This window comes from Gnatocerus cornutus, chromosome 6 (assembly GCF_029298725.1).
Source record: "Gnatocerus cornutus isolate USDA-ARS CGAHR chromosome 6, icGnaCorn1.1, whole genome shotgun sequence".
NCBI lineage: Eukaryota > Metazoa > Arthropoda > Insecta > Coleoptera > Tenebrionidae > Gnatocerus > Gnatocerus cornutus.
This window is the reverse complement of record NC_142238.1, coordinates 14,115,909-14,142,258: the sequence shown is the minus strand read 5'-3', so window position 1 is coordinate 14,142,258 and position 26,350 is coordinate 14,115,909. Positions and strand designations below refer to the sequence as shown.

Below are 26,350 nucleotides of genomic sequence, written 5' to 3'. Positions count from 1 at the left end.
AAAGGAAGGCGAGTGTATATTATTGAATTATATTTTTCTCAAAAACCCGACTTGCAGAAAGCGATTAGTTTTGATTATTGTACTCACAATTAAATTTAATGACATCATGTATTATAGGAAATTTTAGTTAAAAATTTGTTGTTGTTATTTATTCTTTCATAACAATAATAATTTTTAAATCAATTTCTCTGCTTTAAAGTGAATAAAAACTGCACAGCAAGTAGAGTTGTTTGCTCAACTTTTCAAAATTTTGAATGCGGATATTTTTTAAAATAATAAATTAATTAATAATAAAATTTATCGTTTTTTTAATAAGAAAGTAAAAAAAAGTCTCGCAAATAAAGGAATTCAGCACTGCAAAGTACACCGGTAAAACTAAAATAAATTGTTCCATTGTTCTGTCTTCAGCAGCAGTTCAGAATTTTTGTCCAAATGTCTCCAAAATGCCATTATTTCTATTTTTCTGTTGAATATTCCGAATTATTTTTAGAAGTAAATATGAGAAATAGAGTTGTGATACCATCAATGACTAATTTTAGCTTTTGATTGTTAAATTGATAAAAATATTAATAATTTTTTTTATTTTAAATTTTTGGGCGACATCTAGTACCAAATAGTCGAAGTTTTGTTTAGGAGGTATCTGTAAAGTAGGTAAATTTGGAATCGGGATCAAAGTGTGTCACGCTTAAATGACATAATTGGATGAAGATGGTGCCAGTAGTGTCGGATCGGTTCGTTCGCCGTTCGGTTGTTCGTTTCGCCATAGTAGAAAATGGCGACCGTGATGATTTTGATGTAACGAATGTACTTTGCGAAGTGCGTGTAGTGAGGTTTGTAAAATAAACGAAACTGTTCTGTTGTGTTTAGTTTGAATGAAAGGCAAACATGCAGAATGTATCACAAGAGTCCTCGACAGATAATCCGAAAATAGATAAAGTGAACGTCCACCACGATATAGGGAACTTATCGTCGACTCCCCATTCAACCTCCAATTCGAGTCCCGCAAAGTCCGAAACGGAAACGTACTCAGAACATCGGCGATATATGTCAGATTCATCGGAAAGCGAAGAAGACAGTGTGTCAGAGGTAGGATTTTACTTTGTCCCTTGTACGAAATCGTCGATTGCCTCGAGGCCCAAGTATCAATGAACTTATGTCGAGAGACATCTTGTGGCAGTCATGTCTGTGTCGTGCGATACTCGCCCTTCGCATATTATCGAGTTTGTGCCAAAAACGCCGATTAATCGCCCATTTTCCCGTCTCATGAGTCCCACATGCCCACCAACTTTATTATATAAGGCCTGAAGAAAATCGCCGTCAAAGTCGTGCTGTGGTGAACCACTGCTACCATCTACTTGACCAGGACTATTTTCGTACACGTCAAATCTTTTGTTTCGGATATTTCGCGAAAATCGCCCAACGAAAGCCCAGACAGACACAAGTAGCACGGAACTACCTGCGCAATCACAACATTCCTTATCATTTACATTCTTAATTGCCCAGTGTCATAGTTCAGATTCCACACTTGTCTGACTGCATTTCCCAGCGTTTGTCCCACCAAACCCTGTCCCATTTACATGCTCAAAATTCTAAACACCCATCGCTTGTCCCACCCACTCCCCCGAATCCTGTCCCATTTACAGTTACTCGCTATAATTGTTCAAAATTAACTCGGTTTTGTACAATCGCCGATCGTATGCTCTACCATTTCCCGTTATCTCAGTCTCGGGATATTTTACTGTGCAATTTAGACACAAATAACGTTTCCTCCTGCTACGAGCACGTAAAAAACAATATTATCCTGCTGAAAAAAACATGTCCTTTGCTCTTGCACGCTACGCTTACCAGAAGAATCCAACACCTCTTGCAAAATTACTAGAACAATGCGGCTTCTTTACTGCGGGGGAATGTCGACTTTCTCTAAAACTATTGTTCACAAGACAAGATTGACCGACAATTTCGATTTTTAGTCTTTTACTCTAACACGAATATTTTATTACACCTCGAAGTTCGAATACCTCGTCATCATGTTATTAACATTTGATATTTTTTATGAATGTGCACTCATAAACACATTAATAGCGGAGAAAATGTTCTCTGGGATTTAATACGTGTGCGATGCCATGACTTTTCCCAGTGTTGCTTTAAATTTACGGAAACGTCAGAGGCTTCAGATTGATTAAAACATAAAAGTTCTGGAAGGAGTGTCTCAAAATACGACGTGGAACACGATTTTTGACAGAAATTGGACTTATTATTGTATGGTGTAGGGAAGCCTGTCCGGTTTTTCTTAACCTTTTTATTGTCTAGTCATGGCTAGTCTCAGGAAGGCAGTTTTCCCACTTGCACGAACTCAACATTCATTTCTTTTGACTTGCCACCATTTTTTGTGTTCTTTTCTATTATTTTTTTATTCATTTCTTTTCATTTACTAATTTACTAATGTAGCGATACTGTTGTAAGTTTTACTCAGCTTTTTTGGATCATTTCTGGTTTCTAAATCTTCTATTATTTCAGAGAAAACTGTCTTTTAAATGTTTTTCTTTTCAAAGGCGGCTCTTGTTGGTGAGATGAATATCAAAACCTTACAACTGTTTCTCTAACCTTTATATTTCGTAAAATCTATGGAAACGCCTACTTTTTCTCATTTATGGTTATTAATGGTAATAAATCTTCTATTCCTCGCTCGTTCGCAATAGAGAGGTTCTACTGTATTCCATTTTAAAAATTTGAACTAATGAAAACTCGGACTACAGTAGACTCTCGATAATTTGAAATTCAAGGGACCTGGCAAAAAGTTCAAATTATCGAGAGTTCAAAATATAGTGTGATTCAAATAAATGAGAGAAAGAGTTTAAAGTTTAAAGGCAAACAGCCAAAAGTCAGAATAAACAAACCAATCAGAGAAGAGAGCGTAAAATCCACTAACTACACTTTAAAGAAATATTGTAAAACTTATGTTTTATAAGCTATTAATTCTTCTGATAAAACAGATTTATACTACGACAAAACTTCCCTTTATTAAAAGAGTCAAAAAATCTGATTTTAAAGCTGCAATGGAATTTTTAAGTATGGCTTATTCAAAAGTTTTCTGTTTTTTTTTATCCGTCCACGCGAGCGACTTCAAATTAACGAGAGTTCAGGAGGGAAAAATTCAAATTATATAGAGTGTTTGCAGGAAAAAAATTCTAGATTTTACTTCAAATTAACGAGGGGACCAAAATACATTGAAATTTTTCAATTTATCGAGGGAAATCGAGGGGACCGGAAAAAAACTTCAAATTATCGAGAAATTCAAATTATCGAGAGTCTACTGTACATAACTTGGCTTTACTATCATGATTGACATGATCCGAAGCCGTTATTACCGAAGACATTTCGTTTCCTTTGACCCAGAAATACGAAATTATAATTAATGATGAAAAAAACTCAAAGTTTTTTTTAATTTCGTGAGCTAGTAATTTTTTCTATGACTGGGCGTTTAATCTAAGAAATGTCAAAGTAACAAACCTATGATGACAAGCCACTTCCGTGTTTTGTCGCAACTCTTCCAGTTCTTGTTTGGTGATGTCTTTAAACAACAATCTTATCAGCATGTAGAAAAATTTGGAGACATCAGTGGCGATTATAAAATACTTCTTCGTGTTAAAAACTTGAAAAGACAAGGAAATATTACAGTCTATTAGCTTAAAGAAATGAGATAAGCTAATCTGTGCAATTAAATTTTGGTAAGCCACAAACGGACGTGTTAATTGATTTCGTACGAGTTAGTCAGATCGTAACAATTTTTGAAGCATTCGGTACCACATTCTAGTGAAAAATACGAAATGTAAGGGGGAACAGATCTCCAAGAATTGAAAGGCCACTGGAAGGATACAATACACTCATTCACCACACAATCGTAGCCTTGATGATGATTCCATTGTCGTCGAAACCTGTATCGAGTGCTCAATCTGAAGAAAAATCTCTTCAATCATAATCAAACCTTAAATTTCTGTTCCAACTTGTATAAATCTGTGGAATGTAAAAGTACGTGCTCAAAATGATAACAAAACCAAGTTAGTTTGCATGCATATCTGTTAATTCTGTTGAACAACTTTGAACTGCACTTTTGCCGAACTAATTATGTTTCTCAGCGAAAACCTAAGGTCATAGTTTTCTTTTTCCAGAAATAGTAACAAGCATTGGGGTTTTTGTGACGCAACCATAATTTAATTAATACCTTAATAACGAAATGTCACTGACAATTAAGACGAGTTAACTGATTATATTAATGTAGTGAAAATGAAAATGTCTCATTGTTTCTCTTTTCTCGTGCTTTTACTTCAAGTGAACGGTACGAAAGTAATTTCCAAATTATTCGGGAAGTGTTTGTAGACCACAATTTACCGTTAATTAGCATTTGAACAATACCGAAATTACGTTATTTTAGTAAGAGTTGAAAATTAAGAATATGCAAATATCGCCGATTTTATGTTTCACAAGGTTTTTTTTAATTAATTCTTACTTAACGTTTTACTTAACTGGTTGTCAATTCTGTGGTACTTCTCGAAAGCATTTGTATGTTACTGCGAATTAATTTGGAACATTAAGCAATATATTTAATTCAGCGGTGATTATTAATAATAATCAGCAAAGACTTGATTGCAATAACGAATTCTACCAAGGGACCACCTGTGAGGATCATTAAACAGTAATTTACAGTTCAAATCGAGGCCGTTTAAGCACAATTAGTTTCTATCACGTTGGATTTACTAATGATGAGTAAACAGAGTTTTCGGAATTGTTTTGTTTTGAGTAGTGCCCAAATGTCAAGGTATGTCTTGTATGCTGCACCAACCAGGAAACAGAGCGTGCAGTAAAGAAATAGTGATTGCCTATATTTATTTATCGAACTGTAACGGGCGTCAATAAGTATGAAATTTATTTCTATGTAGGCTGGCGATTGTTTTCTCCATCAAAACAAGAAGAATCGTCATATATGATGTCTGGAAAGACGGTCGATATGAAGACGAAGTGTGTTACAAAATAACGGCGATGATGACCCATCACGTTATTTTACTTTAGCAAAATGCGCTAATAGAAAGCGCATTTTTATATAAAATGATTTGTTACAGTTTCCAGTTGATTTTGTGAGCGTTGGTGCATGGTTATAAACCTTATCAGGAAATGTTTTTACAGCTTTTCATTATGTTTCGCAAAGAGACACGTCGAAATTAAAGAATGTGATAGCGACAAATGTGGCAGCAGCGACAACGCTGGAAGTGGAGATGCCGGAAATATCTATAAGGTTTAATAACTTCATTAAAATTTAACCAACACCAATTTATGACATAGTTCTTTTATTAATGCAAAGCTGCGGCCGCCGACAGTTTGCAGGTTATAGTATTTTTAAGTCGTGAGAATATTTTTATTTGAATTATTTTTAGATGACTAATAGACGAGTTTTCGCGCGTCTATGTCAACATTATTTGTTAAAAGTTGCAAAGAGTTCAAAAGTTGAAAAAATACTCCACAAATTTGCAGGATTGATATCATCATCCTCTCACTTTCTTATTATTTCTTCTGCGTCATCATATCCTCAAAGGACGTGCGTCCGGAAGTGAACGTTATTCAAATAACATTGTAAAGTCGACCGAACAATCAGGTTTATTCTGTTGATCTGTTTAATGCAAATTACAAGTAATAACATTCAATTAAATAAAACTGTATCAAATAAAAATTTATTGTTTCGATCTAATTTAGCTTTGTCAGTTTCAGATATAATGGAAAATGTTTTTTGCTTTTGATTGCATCAATGTAACTAAAAAAAAATCATTGGGGCAAACCCAGATTAATAACCTTCAAAGGAAAATTGCGACGATTGTTTTTATGTTTGAAACATGATAATTTCTATTTATCATTCGTAACATTGTGCCACGAAACAATGTGTGTAAATTTGGAATGGCTAATTACTACAACATTAATTATTTCGGCGACTACTTGTAGCAACAATTGCTATGCATATTGAAAGAATAACAGTGAGAGTCGTTGACATTCACAATTCTATGACATTTAGCGCAGAGGCGGATTAAGTGGCTGCCGGCTTTGCACGGATGATCCGAGCACAATTATTGCTGTAAAATTGAAATATCAGAGCGAATCTTCGATCCAAAGGTTCCAAACTATACTAATCCCCCTCTGAACACCACAGAATCGGAAAGTGTGAAGGATACCTCACATGAGTTGGCTTGGAATCCGGTCTAAATCCATATTAAATTTGTGTATGGGCTTTGGAGTCATACTTTGAGATAAAAGTTTGAACAGGCGCACAGAATTTGTTGTTTTTCCAGTAATCAACATCTAATAAAGATGAGAAGCCACAAAACTTTACTTTGCGTATTAACAATGCATAAATTCCGGTGTTCATCTCGGGTTAATTTTATAACAGATCTCCACACTAAATCATGATAATTTATTGAAGATGAAACATGTTTTGGTTGGTGGGTCAGCGGCGATAGTTACTGTAGGTTATGGTTATGATTTTCAACAATTCGCCTTGGGAAACGTTTGATTTTTTGCGGCTGTAGAACTATTTTATCAGACTAATTTCATCAACTCGTAATTTCCCGATAACGTCACCATCAACTGAAAATGCTACAATATTTGCCGTGAAAATGACTAAATTCTGCGCAGTTTCTTTTCTTTACATTTAAATAGACTCAGGCGTGCCATTAAAATTGAATAATTTTTTTCAGGATAGCGCATTTTCATTTGAAGACGAGAAGCTAATTAACAAACTGTTGGAAGAGGTAACGGTAGAAGTATGTACTTTACATGTCTTTAATTTAAGACCATTTTGAAAAAAGCTTTCAATGGCGGACTTTGTTTTTAGCAACTCATTTCATGTTTTATTTCAACTTAACGCTTACTAACAATTAGGGCATTAAGGTGTGTTTATTAAATTGATGAGTTAAAGTTGAATGAAAATAACATTTTTTGGGTCTGCACGATAACTTCTATTTGTTGTGCCGTTATAACGCGTAATTCTTTCATACAATCTTCGCGCCTTGTTTGTCAAACACACAGTTCACTGTAGAGCCGAAAATATGCTAAATTTGTGTATGACACGGAGTGTTTATGTTCATATTTTTAGCCCGGGGATTCTGAGCGATCTCGCTTTGTTGATTGGATAGAAAAAATGCACTCTTACAACATTCATTTAAGAGAGTTCATTAATAGTACTGTAATACTTTCATTGTTCCAATTGGAAATCAAAAAACAAGGAATCCTGTTCTTTGTAATTACGTTACGTTTAACAGATGCCAAGTGACGCTATTCCAATAGATTTTTTTTGGGTCTAAAAGCATATTGTTGATGGTAGCGGCTTGCAAGACAAACGTGACCTTAGCGTCTCGTAGTGAGTAAGAACCCGTCAGTTTGCGGGGGTGCAGTAAATTGACCGTTTAATTCATTTAAATATAAGCGACATATAATTAAACAATAACGGGCACAGCCCCTTGGTTCATTCATTTCAAATAATTTTGAATTAACACCAATTAAAGGCGCTTTTCTTCCTGTTCCTTTATCTGTGCGATTTGTGTCTGCAGTGGTCACCACAAGCGCTACTAAATTTAAAAACAGCATTGCGTTAAGATTGTTTGACTGAATGAGTGAGAATGAATGATTTGAGAGTATTGTATAATATGATTTAGGTGGAGTCATTTATGATTGATCAGGAGTTCGAGGAGGATACCCAGGTCGTCGCCGCTAAATATCTACTAAACACTGACGAAGATCGAGCCGTTGATCCCGAAACGCAAGCACGTCTTGAAGCACTCCTACAAGCTGCAGGTAAAAAATCATTTCTTCGGACATGGTGAAATTGAAACCTTCACGTTCAACAAAGTTTTCAATAAATCTTCAAATTTCTTATGTTATAATTACTCCTAATTAGGTTTGAGTTTTTGAGTTTTGGTTAGTTTCTTCTTAAACAATATTTAAAGTAATTGACCTACATATTAAGAAAAGTTCAAGCATGTGCATTTTTTATCAAATTCGCTCTTTAGTCACAACAATAGCGACTTTCTTTCTATTACAATCATTCAGGAATTTTTATGGTCATATTGGGTGACTGAATAGAATGAGCCACTTATGGATGCAGCTTTAATAATGGCATCAAGTTTATTGTTTTGAAAGTGGTTACATGGATAGAAATTCTGTCTTTACAAGCGGAATAAATAGATTGCTAGTTTTGTTAACAAGCAAAATCAGCAAATTCTTCAGGTTACCATCGAGGATTCAGATTTATTAAGACTTTTGTCATGGACAAGTTTTCACGTTGTAGTTCAACTCACTCCATCATTGGCATTTTTAAAATAGCTCAACCTCAAAATGAATTCAGTTTTCCTATTTTTGCGCCAAGCTGCTCGACAATACTTCGAATATTATCGTGCTTTAACAAAAAGTATTCATCTTTGAAAAAAAAAGGTTGATAATTTTTTGTTCTTATCCGTTTATTATACTCAATAAAATAGTAAATTTGTTGGGATTTTGGTGTTTAAATTTCGTTTTATATGATAAAAATGCTTTAATCTATGCATGTCTTAGCCAAGTGCTCATCTCATCACCCATTATCAAATAGACCGACAGTAATTAGAGTGTCTAATCTAATACTTATCGAGACGATATTTTTAAATAAATGTAACGATACTAAAACTGTGATAACATTGTTATAAAAATGGAATTAACTGAAAGACAATAATACTGACCTACTTTTCTTCGCTAATTATTTCATCTACAAATCATTGCTGTGGTCATACAGGTACACATGTAGGTACTTAAATTTGTAATTAGAATATTGGAGCAAAAAGTACAGTTGTGCAAATACACCCAATTGAGGACACCTTTGTAGTCAAATTACACGACATTAATCAAATAGTTTGAAAATTGCCTAAAAAAGAAAGCAAGTGAGTCATTCTGTTTTCAATGATTTGCGGATAGGCTAAGCAAAATGTGAGAGATGTGGGCTGGAGCTTACTCCCTCACACTTGATTGACCTACATAACCCATAGATAATCTTTATCTTGAGTATTTTTATTATGTCCGATGTTGGGGTTGACTTATTAACATGTTGATCTAAACTAGAAACTTCCACGTGAATGAAATATTAATTTCAGCATCCAAGTCAGACGATTTTACTTCCAAATCTATTCATGAAAACATTTTGAATTCGAAATTGTTATAGTCGTCGTGTATAATTAAAAAGTCTTTGATTTCTTCCAGGTATTAGCCAGTTGGCGGCTAAAGATGGTAAACATCTAGCAGATCCTGAAGTTTTGAGGCGTTTAACATCTAGTGTGTCATGTGCATTGGACGAAGCAGCCGCTGCTCTTACTCGAATGCGCTCTGACAACCCTCGAACTCAACCAGAAAAGACATCTTTAGTAGAAGCTTGTACGGACGGGGATGTTGGTACTGTAAGGAAGCTACTGACTGAGGGTAGATCTGTGCACGAAACGTCCGAAGAAGGAGAGAGTTTGTTGTCTTTAGCGTGCAGTGCTGGCTATTATGAACTAGCGCAGGTGATTGAATTCTTCACTTGATTTGAGCACAATTTTACCCGTCTCTGCTTCTAGGTGTTGTTAGCCATGCATGCCAACGTAGAAGACAGAGGAATCAAGGGAGAATGTACTCCCTTGATGGAAGCAGCTTCAGCAGGACATTTAGACATAGTCAAATTGCTTGTTAAACATGGCGCGGACGTCAATGCGCAGTCAACATCCGGTGAGTGGACTGAGTCAAGAAGAGCTTTTCATGCATTATACATATACAACTCAATTGACTAGTTAGAGGAATCTGTTTTATATTACACTTTACGAGTTATGATAGGTATCTTATCAAGAGACGTTTTTCTAAGATTAGGATGTTATTGCACTCTCAACGTCAACAAACTTTTTACAAACAAGCCAAGTTGTGTTGAACGACCAAATGTTATTTAAAATGTAATTTAGCCTTTTTCTTCAAATTTCATTATAAAGTTCTTGTTTCTGCCAAAATGCGGACTAGTGTTGTCGAACAGTCAACTATGCTAGACACCAAACAAAAGGAAGTTACACGGAATTGAATGTTAAATTTCTTCTTATTTTTAATGATTGACATGGTCATCTTTGTTTTTTCTTCGCAAAAACCTTCAAAAAACAAATCATAACAACTTTGCAAAGTAAAATCCTTCAAAAAAGTGTAGGTAAAACTGCTGTATAAACTTTGAAGTCTTCAAAATAAATAACTTTATAATTAATGAACCGACAAAGTAATCGATGCTTGTATTAATAATATTCTATTTTGCTTATTTGCTTTGTGTTTCTTCGTCTAGGCAATACTCCCCTAATGTACGGTTGTGCCGGTGGTCACACGAAGGTCGTCGAGTTCCTCTTGGAAAACGGTGCGAACGTGGAGGACCACAATGAAAACGGTCACACCCCGCTTATGGAAGCTGCCAGCGCAGGTCATGTCGATCTTGCAAAAATCCTGTTGAAGCGAGGTGCTGGTATCAACACTCACTCCAACGAGTTTAAAGAATCAGCGCTCACCCTCGCGTGTTATAAAGGACATTTAGAAATGGTTAGGTTTTTATTAGAGGCGGGCGCTGATCAAGAACACAAAACCGACGAAATGCATACAGCGCTCATGGAAGCGAGTATGGATGGGCACGTGGAAGTGGCGAGGTTGTTGTTGGATTCTGGCGCTCAAGTTAACATGCCAACCGACAGTTTCGAGTCTCCTCTTACCCTCGCTGCGTGTGGTGGACACGTGGATCTAGCAATGTTGCTGATCGAACGTGGGGCTAACATCGAGGAAGTTAATGATGAAGGTTACACGCCTTTGATGGAAGCAGCGAGAGAGGGACATGAAGAAATGGTCCATCTACTGTTGGGACAAGGTAGTAGTATCAGCCTTATGGGAAATTCTTCGTTATCAGTAGTTAACGGGGTTGTTTCTTAGGGGCCAACATCAATGCTCAGACGGATGAGACGCAAGAGACGGCGTTGACATTGGCGTGTTGTGGTGGCTTCACGGAAGTTGCTGATATCCTTTTGAAAGGGGGCGCTGACATAGAGTTGGGGGCTTCAACACCTTTGATGGAGGCAGCGCAAGAAGGTCACTTGGACTTGGTCAAGTTCCTCTTGGAGAACGACGCTAATGTCCACGCTCAGACCCAAACCGGGGATACTGCACTTACGTATGCGTGTGAAAACGGACATACGGATGTCGCAGACTACCTCCTGCAGTACGGTGCAGACCTGGAGCACGAATCAGAAGGCGGACGCACACCATTAATGAAAGCGTGTCGAGCGGGACATTTGTGCACTGTACAGTTCTTAATATCGAAAGGCGCGAATGTAAGAAGGCAAACGACGAATAACGACCACACGCCGTTGTCGTTAGCATGTGCTGGAGGACATCTTTCAGTGGTGGAGTTGTTGTTGAGTCACAGCGCAGATCCTTGTCACAAGTTGAAGGTATAGTTTTTAACGTGTGGTTGAATTTCGATGGCTAAAGATGAGTCTTCAGGATAATTCCACCATGTTGATTGAGGCGGCGAAAGGAGGTCACACGAATGTCGTTCAGCTCCTTCTGGACTACCCCCATTCAATGCAGCATATGATGATAAACCAACACCAACAAGGGGCCACAACGGCTACCAATTTGTCGATGCTTCCGGGGCAAGTTGGTAGCCGAGACTCTCCGTTACCACCTGGAGCGATGCCTCCCAACTTGCCCGCACAACCCATCAATTTTTTTCAACCTCCCCCAGGTAACTTGAAGCGCAAACATCGATTTTAGAAGCTTATCATGACTTTTTTTAGCGGCCGCAGTCCTGCAAGAGGTTCCCGAGGCTGTCCGAATAGTTTCTCAGGATGACTCCAGCAGTCCGTCGCTGGACGTTTCTAAACAGCAAGTATCCCTCGGTTTGAGTAGAGCATCCGAAAATCAAACCAATTTTAGAAAGCCCTTATCGAAGAGTCGCTCTGCCAATGCCGTGTTCGACGTGGCGCTCACTTCCGCCGAGGCGCAGCAAGTACGGACTCAACCATTACTCAACGATTTCGATGACGAGACGATGGAGTTCCTCAACAAAGAAGATCCAAACAGTACGCTAATTGATTATATCAAAAGTCGTAAGAAACAATACAATGTAGTGTCATCTTCGGGTTCAGATGAGGGCACAACACAAAAACAACAAATTCTTGAGGAGTTGCATGTAAGTTACCGTAAGTGAACTGCCCTGATGGAGTTTACAGCGTTCACGTTTTAGCGGGTTGAACGTGAACTTCATGGGAAGCAATCTTCTCATGGCCACGTGTTTCAATATGCAATTCCTCAAGATCAGTGTCCTGCTGCTGCTAATAATTCACTGCCTCATATGTTAAATATTGACATTGCTATGCAACAACAGCAGCAAGGTACGTATTTTTTCTGCATGGATTAATGCTGAAGAATTACAAAAGTTACTCGTAAATTCTCATTTGTGTATAATATAACCTTTCTGCTTTGTTGTAAGCTTCATAAATTAAAAGAAGTTAAATTCACCACTTTGGAGGCATGGGGGTTAGCTAGAAAAAAAATTTCTTTTTTATCTGCAACTTATAACATAGTGAATTAATTTAATTAGTTACCCATATAATGTGGTGTTTCTCCTCATGCCTTCATTTATCCACATTAAACACAATTAAATAAATGGAACGAATGGGACTTAATGCTTTTGTGTGTGCATGAAAACGTAATTAAATGCATTGGCTTTGTGTAGGGTGGTGAATTTTCTACTTTCTCTGCATTACTGTTTGTTGTCTTCTAACAAATAGCAACTTCATTCCTAATGCACTGAAAAATTGAGAATTTATGACAACTAAAGGCAGCGAAATTCTAGAGGCTCAAAACTGGTTTAACTTTCTGTGCTTGCTTGTTTTCTTTTTACTAGTTTTTTGTAATTTTGCTTTTGAAATATTAAGTTTTTTTTCTGACGTACCAGTCTAATGCCATCGAATTTCACAGCCTAACACAACCCGAAGTAAAAGCAGTATTTTGCACGAATCTTGTTTTAGAGAATCTTTATTTTGTGATGTGCCCACATTGCTCTTTCATTTGCTGTGGATTTGCGGACAGTTCGTCCCCGGCAATTGGTCCCCAAACATTTTCGTCTCCGGTCAATTCGAGTGCCGGTTAAATCGTCCCCTGCAAATATGTCCCTGAAAGCTTTGTTTACATGCGCTGTAATAATAATAAGATCATCAACTGCCATATTTGCGGTGACATACAATAAAAATGTAATCCGTTTTTCATAATTTATTATCTGCATAGGGTCTGGCAACAATTGTAGTCACTTCTAAAATTGTCGTTAATAATAATAATTTATTTTTTGTCATTGCGAGAGTTTAAAAAACAGTATTTATTTTATTTATATTGCAGGAAACTAATACGCTCATTCAAAGTTATTTTTTAGACGTTCTCTGCATCTGATCATTAAAATGTTTTTCTTAAAATTAAAAATTCATTTGCGGATGTTTGTTCTTAAAAAGACATTTTTTTTCGAACATTTAATTAATTATTTAATTTTTCGTCGGGTTCTTATTTAATTCATTATCAACCTCAAATGCGTCTTTATCGCATGCTAATATTGCATTTTTTTGTATGTCTTCTCTATAAATGTTTTTATTTACCAGTGTCAATTTTTTTTAGTATATAGCTACCCTGTGTTGCAGATATCAATTTTAAGTAAAATTATATAAGCCATTTTTCAATTATTATCAAAGATCGCATCGGGACGAATTAAACTAGGGGCAAATTGCATTGGGGACGAAGTATGCTGTGTTGTTCTAACCCAAATGCTGCAGTTAAGAGGAATTTTTCGAAATCCATTTGTTTTTCAGATAGTTTTCAGCTCATTCCTATGCACAATGATTTTGTAAAATTCTTCTTGTATTAGGTATTGGTGACTAACGGTTGAAATAACTGCGCATTGAATAGTGCAATACCGGTGTGACGGACGAACAATTTTATATTTTGCTTTTACGTAGAAAATTTTCGTGTGCTTTTGAACTAGTAACACACTGGTGTAGGAGGTGCTTTTCGTCAACGCTAAAGTCGTAATTTCGCCATGGACTTTAACCCCTCGCGTTTTAACAAGCATGTCCTAGCCCTAAACCCCCGTTTGGGTGCATGAAAATCCATGTGGCTATGGTTCTGATAGCGCATATTTGTCAGGGCTGGGGACTGGCATGACAGGTTCCATGTTTCCTGCCAACAATCTACAAGTCCACAATACTTTCTACACAGGAGGTGCAACCTGCTTGCAATCGCCCCTAAAACTGGCCGTCAGCGGAGACACGGGAACGTTTAACCAAAATCAAACGCAACCGGCATTTTATTTTACGCCACTAACGACATCCGTAGCGTTACCCACTGCCAGCACCACCACTACGCAACCGATCAAATTTCAAAGTGTGACATCTCATGCCGAAGTCAGTCAGGTACTCCCGCAGTCAAAATAACTTTCAGTTTTTAATGTAAACATCCGATAGAATACTGCGATTAGTGATAGACCCAAGGCGAAACCTGTCTCGAAAAAAGAAGGGAAAAATGTGCGAAAGCAACAGCTTCAACAGCAGTACCAATCGAATTTGTATGGTCAGCAATCGACGCAAGTTTTTAGTCCGATTCAGTTGCAACAACAGCCGCAACAGTCGGGAGAGAAACCGTTGAATATCTCAGAGACTCTCAATATGCAAGGTCTAGATCTTGATTCAATAGACCAAGAGTCATTGGTGTTGAAAGAAGAAACACCAGAAAACCTTCTAACGGCGTCCATACTTCAGCAGTTCCAAAACACATCAATTCGGGCTGCTTTTGTTGGATCACCTGTGAGTAGATTGTTCAATTGATTTATCTCTGGTTTTACCATATTTGTGCACCGTCTAATTACTGTATTTTGCAGCAGCAGAAAACTCGATTGGATCTCTATGACCATGTACAAGATGGTAAAGTCACAAAATTAGAAATAACCGAGAAGGATTTTTCAACAGTAGATGATGTTGTTCAAACTCTTGAATCATTTAACACCTCTGATATCAATGACCAAAGTGTAAATCAGCATAATCTCCAGGTACTTCGATTGGTGTCATTTGAAGTTTATTTGTAAACGGGTGTTTTTCTGCAGGTTCAACCCTATCCAAGTGCTATTGATGAAACCATGTTAGCATCCTTCGCCAGTCAGCAAGAACTGCAAAATCAGACAGATCTATCCCGGGTTGAATACTTTGCAGTGCCTGCAAATGGCTCTCAAGTACCCGTACATACGATTTATCCATATGAACACTATTTGACAACTGCAGGTATGCCAAACAAAGAACAAAGTGGTGCTATCTACCAAGCAGGATTTCAAGCTGGAATTAATTTAATGCAGCAACAATTAGGTGATTAATTATTGCTTAATTTGTTGTTACTAACTAAAATCGCCCGAGTTGTCTGTGCCATCCATAGACAATTCTAGCGACGAAATTGTAACTAACGTAAGTTTGCATAAACTCCGGTCACATTTTAATTTCGCACGTGGTGTCAGTTTATGCAAATTTGATTCTCGAGTGCGTTTTTTTCACTATTAACCCACTTACAGCATGCCCGAGTGCGAGTACAAGTGAAACTATAACAACCGCAACGGTGGTTCCGACGACCGTAGGGTCATTACCTGGTACGTCCGCACAGCCCTACATAACACCACAACAAGTGGCTTGTGCCCCACAAGTACAAACCCCTTGTAATCATGGAGTAAACCCCTCGCCCATGCAACCCGCTCATCATTGCCAATCACCATGCACTCAACACCAACAGTTAGCGCAAACACATCAACAACAAGTCAGCCATCAGGTACAGGCGGCAACCCAGACGCCGCAAACTGCTGAGGCGAAAAAAACCGGTAAACCACTTGATGGAATGAAAATCAAAAAGGGGCGCGTTATTCGGCACCCTAACCAACCCTTACAAGGCAACAATTTCCAGCAGAATCAAAATTTTCAAGTTGGACCCAACAATGCAGGTATTTATGTTTTTCTTGACTGTGTGGCTGTACTAATTGGAGTCTAATAGTAAAAAGTCAATCGATGATTAAAGTTGCATGGGCATGTCAGATCTCACACTTACTTCTTAAAAATATTTTTCTGATCGTTAATTGAAAAATAATTGCTGTCGTAAGTTAATCTAATCTGACTTGTTCATGTTCTTGAGAAAATAAATTAGCAAAATGTCCAATTTTAGCTATCAACCAGTACAACGGTGTGAATCAACAATGCCAAAATACCCTTCCTTGTCTCGATGTAGACTCCAAGACCGACAGTAACCACGATACGGCTCTTACCCTCGCTTGCGCAGGAGGTCACGAAGATCTTGTAGATCTCTTAATAAATCGTGGCGCTGACATTGAACATCGCGACAAAAAAGGTTTTACCCCTCTAATTTTGGCCGCAACGGCAGGGCATGAAAAAGTCGTTGAGGTTCTCTTGAATCATAACGCCGACATTGAGGCTCAATCTGAAAGAACAAAAGACACGCCTCTTAGTTTGGCATGTTCCGGAGGACGATATGAAGTAAACTTGCTAATTTTTGACCAAGTGAAAAGTACAGTATTTTTTTTTTAGGTTGTTGAGTTACTTTTGAACAGAAACGCCAATAAAGAACACAGGAATGTGTCAGATTATACCCCTCTTAGTTTAGCAGCTTCTGGTGGTTACGTCAACATTATAAAGTTGCTGCTAAGCCATGGAGCCGAGATCAATTCTCGAACTGGAAGTAAATTAGGTATATCTCCTCTTATGTTAGCTGCAATGAACGGTCATACTGCTGCTGTAAAACTGTTATTGGACATGGGAAGCGATATTAATGCTCAAATTGAAACCAATCGAAACACTGCGTTAACTTTGGCGTGCTTTCAAGGACGGCACGAAGTTGTGAGCTTGCTGCTGGACCGTAAAGCCAACGTCGAACACAGAGCCAAGGTAAGAATCCCAGTTACCTGTACTTACAAGTGACAACTCGCCAAAACGTCAGAATTGTTTTGTTAAATTCGATTTTCAATTTTTATTCTTCACACTTGCAGACCGGTCTCACGCCGCTCATGGAAGCCGCCAGCGGAGGTTACGTAGAAGTCGGTCGAGTTCTCCTCGACAAAGGCGCTGATGTCAATGCAACGCCAGTCCCTTCATCTCGAGACACCGCTTTAACCATCGCCGCCGACAAAGGCCACGTTCGCTTTGTCGAGCTTCTTCTCTGCCGAGGAGCACAGATCGAAGTGAAGAACAAGAAAGGAAATTCCCCGCTCTGGTTAGCCGCAAATGGTGGTCACCTCGCCGTTGTCGAATTGCTGTACAACATCAATGCCGACATCGACTCACAAGACAACAGAAAGGTTTCTTGTTTGATGGCCGCGTTCCGGAAAGGTCACGTAAAAGTCGTAAGGTGGATGGTACACCACGTGACGCAGTTTCCTAGTGATCAAGAAATGATTCGATATATTGCGACTGTTAACGATAAGGATTTGCTAGAAAAGTGCCAAGAGTGTGTCAAGGTTATTCGCGCGGCGAAAGAAACGCAAGCTGCCAAAGCGAATAAGAACGCCACGATTCTTTTGGAGGAGTTGGATATGGAGAAGAATAGAGAAGAGACGAAGAGGCTCGCGGCAGCGAGGAGGCGGGAGCGAAAAAAGAAAAAGAAACTGGAGAAGAAAGAGGAACGGCGGAAGTTGCTCGAAGAGAACAAGAAAAACGAGAACTATGACGATAAAGATAAGAAGATCGTTGAGGACGAAAAAGGGGAGGAAGAAGGTAAGCTGTTGGTTTCGTAACAATTCAACGCATGTATCTGTTGGCATATGAAGTGTTTTACTAAAGTATCAATAAGAGAGTGACGTCACAGGCAGGATAAACTTGTTAATAAGTTCTTCACGTACATCATTGTGTTTGTCATACATTTTTATACACAACGGTTTTTTTTTTCAACGATTAACTCTGATTTCCACTTACAGCTAATTTTTTGTAGATATTTTCTTGTTTTACTTGATTTTTACATCATTATCAATAAAATACTTCATTCAGTGACAGGCACCAACGGTTTTATCGCTCTAGCTGGGTCGCTAGAGCTGGTGGAGGTCGACAACTCAAGTTTCTGAAATGAAAAGAAGACGTCTTCTGCACAGGTACGTTGCAATTATCTGTAAATATGCCTTTTACAAGCGATTTACAACGCATTGCTGATATTGGATCATTCTATTCATCAGCAGCCGAAGCATCTTTAGGTTGGTAAATTTACATTTTAACACACCACTAAAAATTGCGTTATTGTTTTTGAACAAAAAAAAACTTTTATCCTGTGTGTGACGTCACCGTGAGATTTTTGCTCTTTGGTACGTAACACTTCTTTTTTTTTCGGATAGTCCGACGAATATTTTTTTAACAACTGTTGCTTTACAGCATGCGTATAATTGAAAGAGTTCTTCACTCGGACTATTATGTAATTTGTGCGTTAACCCGAAATTGCGCATCTTTTAGATAACGTTCAAGACGTCAATTTGGATCCCGCCATCCGCAACGGCGACACAGGTGATAAAGAAGAAGGAGACAGCGGTATCGACGCCAATAGCCAAGGCAGTTGCTCAAGTAACGACATCAAACCGAACGACAAGCGAAAAGACAAAAAGAAGAAGAAAGCAACTTTGAATTCGAAGAACAACAGTCCCACTAGTAAAGCCGGTTCAAGTAAATCTCAAAATTTAGGCGAATCGCCTGAAAAACGATCCGATAAGAGTAATGATAAGAACAAAGCATCGAACCAATTCCGAAAAGGTCTTGTGTTTGAAGCTACGAAAAGTCCAGCAGAACGAGACGACTTTGAAGCTACTGGTAACGAAAATTACGTGTCGAATAAGTCCAAGAAAAGTCACAATTATGAAAGTGATGGTCAGTCGAAAGTTTGTTCTTCAACCAGTCCGAAACAGTCTTCAAAAAGAGACGAAGGGTGGAAAGAAGTCGTGAGGAAGTCAAACATTCAAGCGGTTTCCATGTCAGAGTCAGGGGTTAAGAAGGTTTCCGTGCCCTTAAATGCTATTTCGAGGGTAATAGGGCGAGGTGGTAGTAACATTAATGCGATTAGAGGTGCGACCGGAGCCCACATTGAAGTGGAGAAACAGAGTAAAGGTCAAGGAGAAAGAATCATCACAATCAAGTAAGTTTCAAAAATTTGGGGATGATTTATTTTATTGCTGTGGTTGATTTATAGGGGTGCACCTGACGTCACTAAACAAGCGCATTCGTTGATAGCAACTTTGATCAAAGATCCAGATGTAGACATTCTGCAGATGCTTCCAAAGACTAACAAAGCGGCGACGAGTGCTACAACTCTGTGGGATAAGACGCAGATTGGGGTAGGCAATTTTCGTAATTACAACGAAGATTTTTTTTAAACGTGTTAATCAGCCTGGCTAAGATTAGACTGTTTTGATTTTAGACGAAGAAAATCGCGGGCAAAGTATTGACAGTCACACAACCATCGGCTTTAACAACGACCACTCAGTCAAAGACCATTCAAACCGTGGCACCGTCGGTGACGTCGTCGTCTAGGTCTTCAACTACTACCGTAAAGCTTCGCGGAGCCGTCCCGGTCATAACGTCGCGAGTAACTGCCCCCAGGTTAGTGGCTCAGGCCGAGAAAAACGCAGCGGCTCAAGCTGCTGCAGCGATTCGTTCGTCTGTTCCTCACACCTCGTCGAGTTCGTCGACAAGTCGTACCAACAAATTAATCACAACTACAACAGCGACACAAACTTTCGCCGCCAAGTTGTCCGAAACAACAGCGAATCAGTTGTCTGTAGCGGTTAGTCACGGGGTCATCAGTAAGTCTCGGAATCTAGGCCTACCAGCGAGCGCTGTAGGTCCTGTTTCCCCCCAATCGGTTTCCCACTCTGCGTCAAACACACATTCTTCGCCAAAGCATAGTCGACCCACACCGACGGCCTCGGCGCCACCCAACATGCAACACTACCAAAGTCCAGGAAAAGGGCCCGTTTTCGGAAGCGCCAGCAGCCAAGTTAACGTTTCAGTTCCAGTTTCAGAATCCTCAGGAACTGTAGTGAGGAGTACAACACCCAATGTCGTGCAATCAACAGCTGCGCAATTACAAGAGGAAATCAACCAGAATAGCGTACCAACACCTCCAGAATACTCACTGTTTTATTCGACTGATCAATCGATGTGGAGGCGAGATAATGAATCTCAAAAACCTGTCAATTTTGCAGCAGTTACAGGGGGTTCTAATTCTCAAAATGTCATGCAACCGAAATTCGGTATCGATCAAGATCCACCGTTGGTAGATGTTGCGAAAGCTCCCGGTTATAGAGGTGGTACTGTTTGCTCTCCCGTCTCTTCCAAAACGAGCAGTAACAGTACCACTCCTCCGAATATCTCGGCGAATCCTGCAAATTTTCAAGTTTATCCCGAACCCTCAAAGACCCAACAGCTCCCTCCCATCGGCAGCAACATCGGGCGAACACAAGTCTCCACACAGAACGACAGTAATAACCACTTTTACTCGGAATATTTCAAACCCGGATCAACGAACATTCCCCACAATATGCTCAACATGACCAACGAGGGGCAGCTGCTGCAGTCGACGTACCAAAACAGTTCTCTGAAGAACTATAGCTACGCTCAATCTCAACAAACGAATATGCCATTAGTGAGCATGTCACGGCTCAATCCGAAAGCTCCAGATTTTTCCAGTACTGTTTATAACGCGATGCCGGCAAAACAGGGTCCACAGATGTACAACGGCTTCCCAATGCCCGGCCAAAACAACACTGCGATGTACTCGGGGGGCAAAAACGCCGTCGACTCTTATAGGTCTGTTATTAAACTTGCCATTCAAAGGATGATTTGCATTGTTTAAAATTACAGGTCAGGAGTGAATTCTTCACAAGCCCATTGGCCGTTAATGCAAATGCAACAACCGTTCACACAACAACAAACAGAAATAATTAGTGGAATGGCCACCGGAATGACTTTACACAATCTCGCGCGAGCTGCTGGTAGCGAAATCTTGGAAAACGGCCCAGAGATGTCTATGGTGAACCACTCGCCAAATATGTCACCGAATTTGCCCGGTGTTCATAACATGCATCAAAATGAGGGACATTATGGTGAAGACCGGAAACAACCTCCTCAACCCATCGGTACAGAAAGAGCTAGAAAAGTATACCCGAATGTTGAACACACATTGTGGCCAATGGACAAACCGGCACCGCGATGGGCAAACGCAAACGAACGATTTGCAGTAAGCAGGGGACACATGTATCAGGAAGAACTGCCGCAGTTCATGGATGCATTCACGGTAAGTGGTTGGTCTAAACAATTTTAAAAAGTTTTATGCTCGTGAATATTCATTTTCTTCAGTTCCACAAATACCTAGTAGGGACATAAATATTGTTAACTTTAATCTATTTGTTAGAAGCAAAAAAAATCAAAATTTCTGCTAGTGTTACAATGGAGTGGTCGGATAAAAAAAACCGAATCGCTGCACAGGAGTTTAAAAAAAAGTGAACCACCCTGAAGAAGTAAACATAGAACGTCTAAATTTGGCGCAAAGGCTTGTTGGCTTAAGGCCATGTTAAACGTTTCGCCCAACTCAGTTTTCAGATCTTGTCATATACCTGTCAAGAAGTGCGGGACTCGGACATTTTGTAACAGTCTCGTTATCTGTTTGGGTGGACACAATAGTTGAGGGATAGAAAGGTTTTGGGCGTAAAAATTTACAACGGGGTAATTTCGAAGCACATTTCTCTTGTGATCCGAAAGTGTGGTATTAGACACTGTTTGCGATATCCACTCCTAACTTTTCAGCAGCAACAAAAATTTTTTTTTTCAAACCCCACAAAATTGCTAAACGGCACATGAATTTTCCTAAGAAGAAAGTTGTAAATTTTACCTGGAAACCAAATTTGAAACTGTATAAATTAAATCGATATTATGACTCGATAATAAAATTACAGTAGTCTCCCGGTACCCGCGGGGGTTTGGGTCCAAGCCTGACTGCTGATAAGAAAGAGGTCTGAGTGAAAATTTCCTTTTTATTATTTCTTTTCGTGTAAAAGATTCTAAAGTTGACCAATCAAAATTCGAAAAATAATTAAAGATCTGACTGCAAACATAGTGGTTTGGTTTTGACAAAAAACGAGAATACCAAACAACTGTCACATTAGTCAATGGCGGCACAAATGTACTTGATGCTGAATATTTAATTCGAAAAATATATCGTTTACAAAATTATAAAACCATTCAAATTGTCCTTTGTTCCGATCTAGACCAAGATATAAACGCTGTAACAAGAAATGATTTACTGTAATCTCAGGACCATTGCGAAACTATTCAGCACACATTTTGACAGATCTGTCAGGTACGCCTATGTCACAAAATATCAGGTGTAATATGTGTGAGATTTTGTTCAACGAAATGACTTGATTTCTAAAATTTTTCAAATATCCAAACTCTGACGTGATTGTTTACTTTTACGTTCTTCCACAGCTTACAAGAAATGCTACAGAAAAAAAATCTTCGAGATTTTAATTACTATCACTTTAATAATATTGCTGTTACAGTTTGGTGCTTTACTTACCAAGCAACCTGTATAATATGAATTATAATGGGTATAGTCCGTCCAACGAATAAATAGATGACAGTTTTCTAACCAAATCTGCGCGATAAAAACTAGTACCAACAACCGCCAAATTTAAAATAGTTGTCATGATGCTAATTTTAAAATTCATTATTTTTACTAAATTTACTGCTATAAAAATGGCTCCTATTACTTGATTATAGAAAGGGAATTAACAAACTAACTAATTCGGTGTTTTGTCATTAATTTGGTAACGTAGAGAAAACCTCAAAAACCCTCAATTTTTACACACTTGAAAGCTGTGTGTCAGGTAAGTCCTTCCGCCAGGAAATCGAGAGGCACACAAAACTTTATTAGCAGTCCAGTTGTTACAAATCTTTCATTACCAACATTCTAATTAGGAAACTTCGGTCAAGTTGACCAACATATCTTGAATCTACTCATCATGAAACTTGCAAAAGACAATTTGCACAACAGAAAAACCGAAAAACTAGTAATTAGACACTATTTTAACAACAAAACTCAAGGAACAGTGCAAAAAGTGGATCTTAAAGTGGTCAAAATGACGAATGTCAGTGAATGTCAAATCATTGACAAATTTCTAAAAAAGGCGGAAAGGCGTAGTTGCATAACCAACTTAAATCGCGATTAATATCCCCAAAAAGACGGAAAATTCTAGAGTATTTCAAGTTGCCATGTTTCATGCCATACAATTCAAATCATCCTATTTACTCGCTGGATTTACTATATAAGTTTGTGAATTTTATGTATGGTTCAAGGTTTAGGGATTACAGTCTTTTTGTGGTCACCCCCAAAATCGTCTTTAATTTAAAAGAAAAAATTTTGAAATTAAAAATTAAAGAAAAATGTTATTTTATTAAGTTAATTTTCAAATTCATAACGTCAAGGTTTGAAACTATGGGTGCGATTTTGTTTCTCAAGACGATAAATAAAGCGGCAGTGATAAAATATAGCCGTCTTTGTCTTTTGCATTTGAAATTTGTATTTTTTTTCTTGTCACTTATCACTTCGTCTAGCAATACGTTCGCGTCAAAATTGACCTTCATACAAATGAATCAAGTGACTTGTGAAAATTTGGTGTAAACGTAGTTTCTCACTCACTGTCCGTCATTATTTTAAAAAGTAATAAATCAGCGTTTTTTTTCTCTGATTTTAAACACAATTTGCATTAAATTTTAAGGAAAAACAGATATTTTTATCACATTTATTTTGAAAAAAAATTGAAATCCGCAAAAACTCAAAAATCACTAAAAATTACACTTTATTGGCGTCGCGACGCCAATCGAACCGTGGTAAAAACAAATTTTTGCGTTAGGTTGTGGAACTTGATCAACCATAAGCGTATGCAATATTGCAAATTTTCATCTTTTAAGTTAAGGGGGTGACCGTAATTTGCGCATCCTGTATTTATAAAATATAAAATTTCTGTACTCGATTCAAACAGCTTGTCTGTGCTATGGTCAGATGGTTGGGTCCCCTAACAATGTAATCTGTGGTAATGAGGGTACAGTCGTAAATCTACCCTCAAGACGTAAGTTGTAAATCATATTTCGATACGAGATTCAAAAACGTGTATATTAACCTCAGTTGACATATACCTAGTAAACATTTTATGGCTTAAGTCAAACCACCCATAGAAATAAAACTGGGTGTTGTAAACTACAGCCGACAAAGTTCTAGGTAGAGAGTTGACCGATGGTTGAATAGGCCCGCACTCATTTCGTGCTCATTTATGGTCTCCAATCGCAAGGATTAGTACTGCCCGCCCCTCTCATAATGTGGCCATAAAATTTACTAGGTATATGTGAACTGGGTTTACTATAATCGTTCTGGGAAGATAACTAAATCATTTTTTATGTAATTTAAGAATTTTTTTTATCAATGTCATCACAAGTTTATTCTCTACAATTTGGTCGAAGAAAAAACTTGATATTTTGAACAGGTTCTATTTTATGGAATGGTCTGAAAATTCCGAATTATTAAACTATTATAACTTGCCGATTTTCTTTTTAATTATTTTTTTGTTTCGGCCAATCGTTACAGAATTGTATTACAAAAAGATGAGTTTTTGAACGAAATTGATACCTATGAAACTAAGTATGAAAACTTCCCAGAACTTTACATGGGATAAGAGAAAAACGTTGAACATGGCCTTAAAACAAATAAATGATTAAATTTTGAAGGTAATCCGTCATCTCTAAAAGAAATTTTATCTTTGTTGACCATCCATATCACCGGATTTAAATCCTATAGAACATGTCTGGAACATGGTGGATCAAAGGATGCATTGAACCATTTCATTTCCAGCACGCCAGGATGGATGCTGGATGTATAAGAGTACGAAGAAATGTTATGCATTTTAAATTTATTTCTACTTAAATGTTGTTAAATTTTCTTAAAAATCTTTCTCAATGCATCAATTCTTTCTACCAAATTTCAACATTCTACGTCTTCTTCAGGGTGGTTCATTTTTTTTAAACGCAGTGTATCTGTCGTATTTTTGAATGAATTGGAGTAAAAAGTAAAGTAAAGTATGTGTAACAGTATTTGTGTCCAAACTAGGTAATTTGGTAGATAAATAATTTCGTAAAGTCTCTTGTTGATATGCGATGTACGAACTATGATATTTTTAGCCTGCTGTGCCCATGGAGACTCCTCACACGTTCTCCAACGGACCAATCCAACCGTACATGTTGCAGCAACAGCCAATAGGTCGCCCCCCTTCTGATTATATGCAAGTGGAGTTAAAAGACTTGCCCTGGGAAGGAAACCGCCCGAATGTTGATGTTCAAGACAAATCGCAACACGTAAGATGGTGAAATTTTTGTGGATTTGAGGTGACGTTTTTGTTGGCAGGGATGGGCCGGGATGTCCAAATGGAACCAGTAAACATGGATTTTACATGATCAGAACTATAAGCGTTTTTTTGACAAGTCCATCGTGCGAAATTTAGCTTACATCTTTGTGATCTTTGGGATACAAGTTTTACAGTAGAACCTAGTACTAGTTTTTGTTTATGGTATCTCTATTCAAGTACACACATGTGCAAGTGTCTGGTTTAGGAGGCCCATTATACAGGCCACGAGCCCCCTTGCCTGCATTCGGTGTATATAAAAACTATTCAGATCATTATTCTAATTGTAGTATGTTGTTTGCATGTCCCATTATTTCGTTTATAACTGCTTATAGTTTATGAAATACAACTGTTTTACTTGATTATCTTTTGTAGCCAAATTTGGATCATGAATGATAAATACAGCTTTACTAGCGGCTCCAAAAACAAGCCAACGTCGAGCTGAAGTTAGAGTATATAATTATAATATTACACTATGTATAATGTAGTAGTTGCGCAATGGTGTCGAGGGATTGGCGATAGGGACAAGTGTTAACTTGTGAATAATTTGTTCTCTATTCGAATATTTACTTTCATTTCTACATGTGTAAGCGCAGTGTTTGTATGCCTCACGACTGGGTTCCGCCCGGCACAAGCACTCGGTGGGTATCGCTGACTCCCACGAAACTGTAGGGTTATTATTAAACGGATCATTATGTAATATTGCTTGTACATGAAGACTTAAATATATCTTTATGCACTGTATCTGGCTTTCTTTAAATTTTATCCTAAGTCACGGAACCGTGA

At 38.1% G+C, this 26,350-nt stretch overlaps 1 protein-coding gene across 16 annotated transcripts; it reads left to right on the top strand.

The window, feature by feature from the left end:
* The first annotated feature begins 728 nt into the window (after positions 1–728).
* mask (multiple ankyrin repeats single KH domain) lies at positions 729–26,308 on the top strand. 16 transcript variants are annotated; one of them, XM_088040178.1, is made up of 25 exons: positions 729–1,086; positions 6,738–6,791; positions 7,695–7,833; positions 9,265–9,563; positions 9,618–9,765; positions 10,355–10,924; positions 10,984–11,501; positions 11,554–11,797; positions 11,850–11,937; positions 11,989–12,244; positions 12,299–12,446; positions 14,245–14,510; positions 14,562–14,900; positions 14,975–15,142; positions 15,197–15,452; positions 15,653–16,072; positions 16,291–16,619; positions 16,671–17,027; positions 17,129–17,852; positions 18,576–19,248; positions 19,303–19,447; positions 19,531–20,921; positions 20,976–21,408; positions 25,344–25,517; positions 25,567–26,308. In XM_088040178.1, the coding sequence occupies exons 1-25, from the start codon at positions 886–888 to the stop codon at positions 25,597–25,599; spliced, it is 8,373 nt and encodes a 2,790-aa protein (XP_087896304.1). In that variant the 5' UTR covers positions 729–885; the 3' UTR covers positions 25,600–26,308. The 16 variants fall into 16 exon arrangements, with proteins under 16 accessions (XP_087896304.1, XP_087896306.1, XP_087896308.1 ...); XM_088040180.1 differs by having other exon boundaries at positions 6,738–6,803; positions 7,719–7,833; XM_088040182.1 differs by having other exon boundaries at positions 6,738–6,803; positions 14,317–14,510.
* The last annotated feature ends 42 nt before the right edge of the window (positions 26,309–26,350 follow it).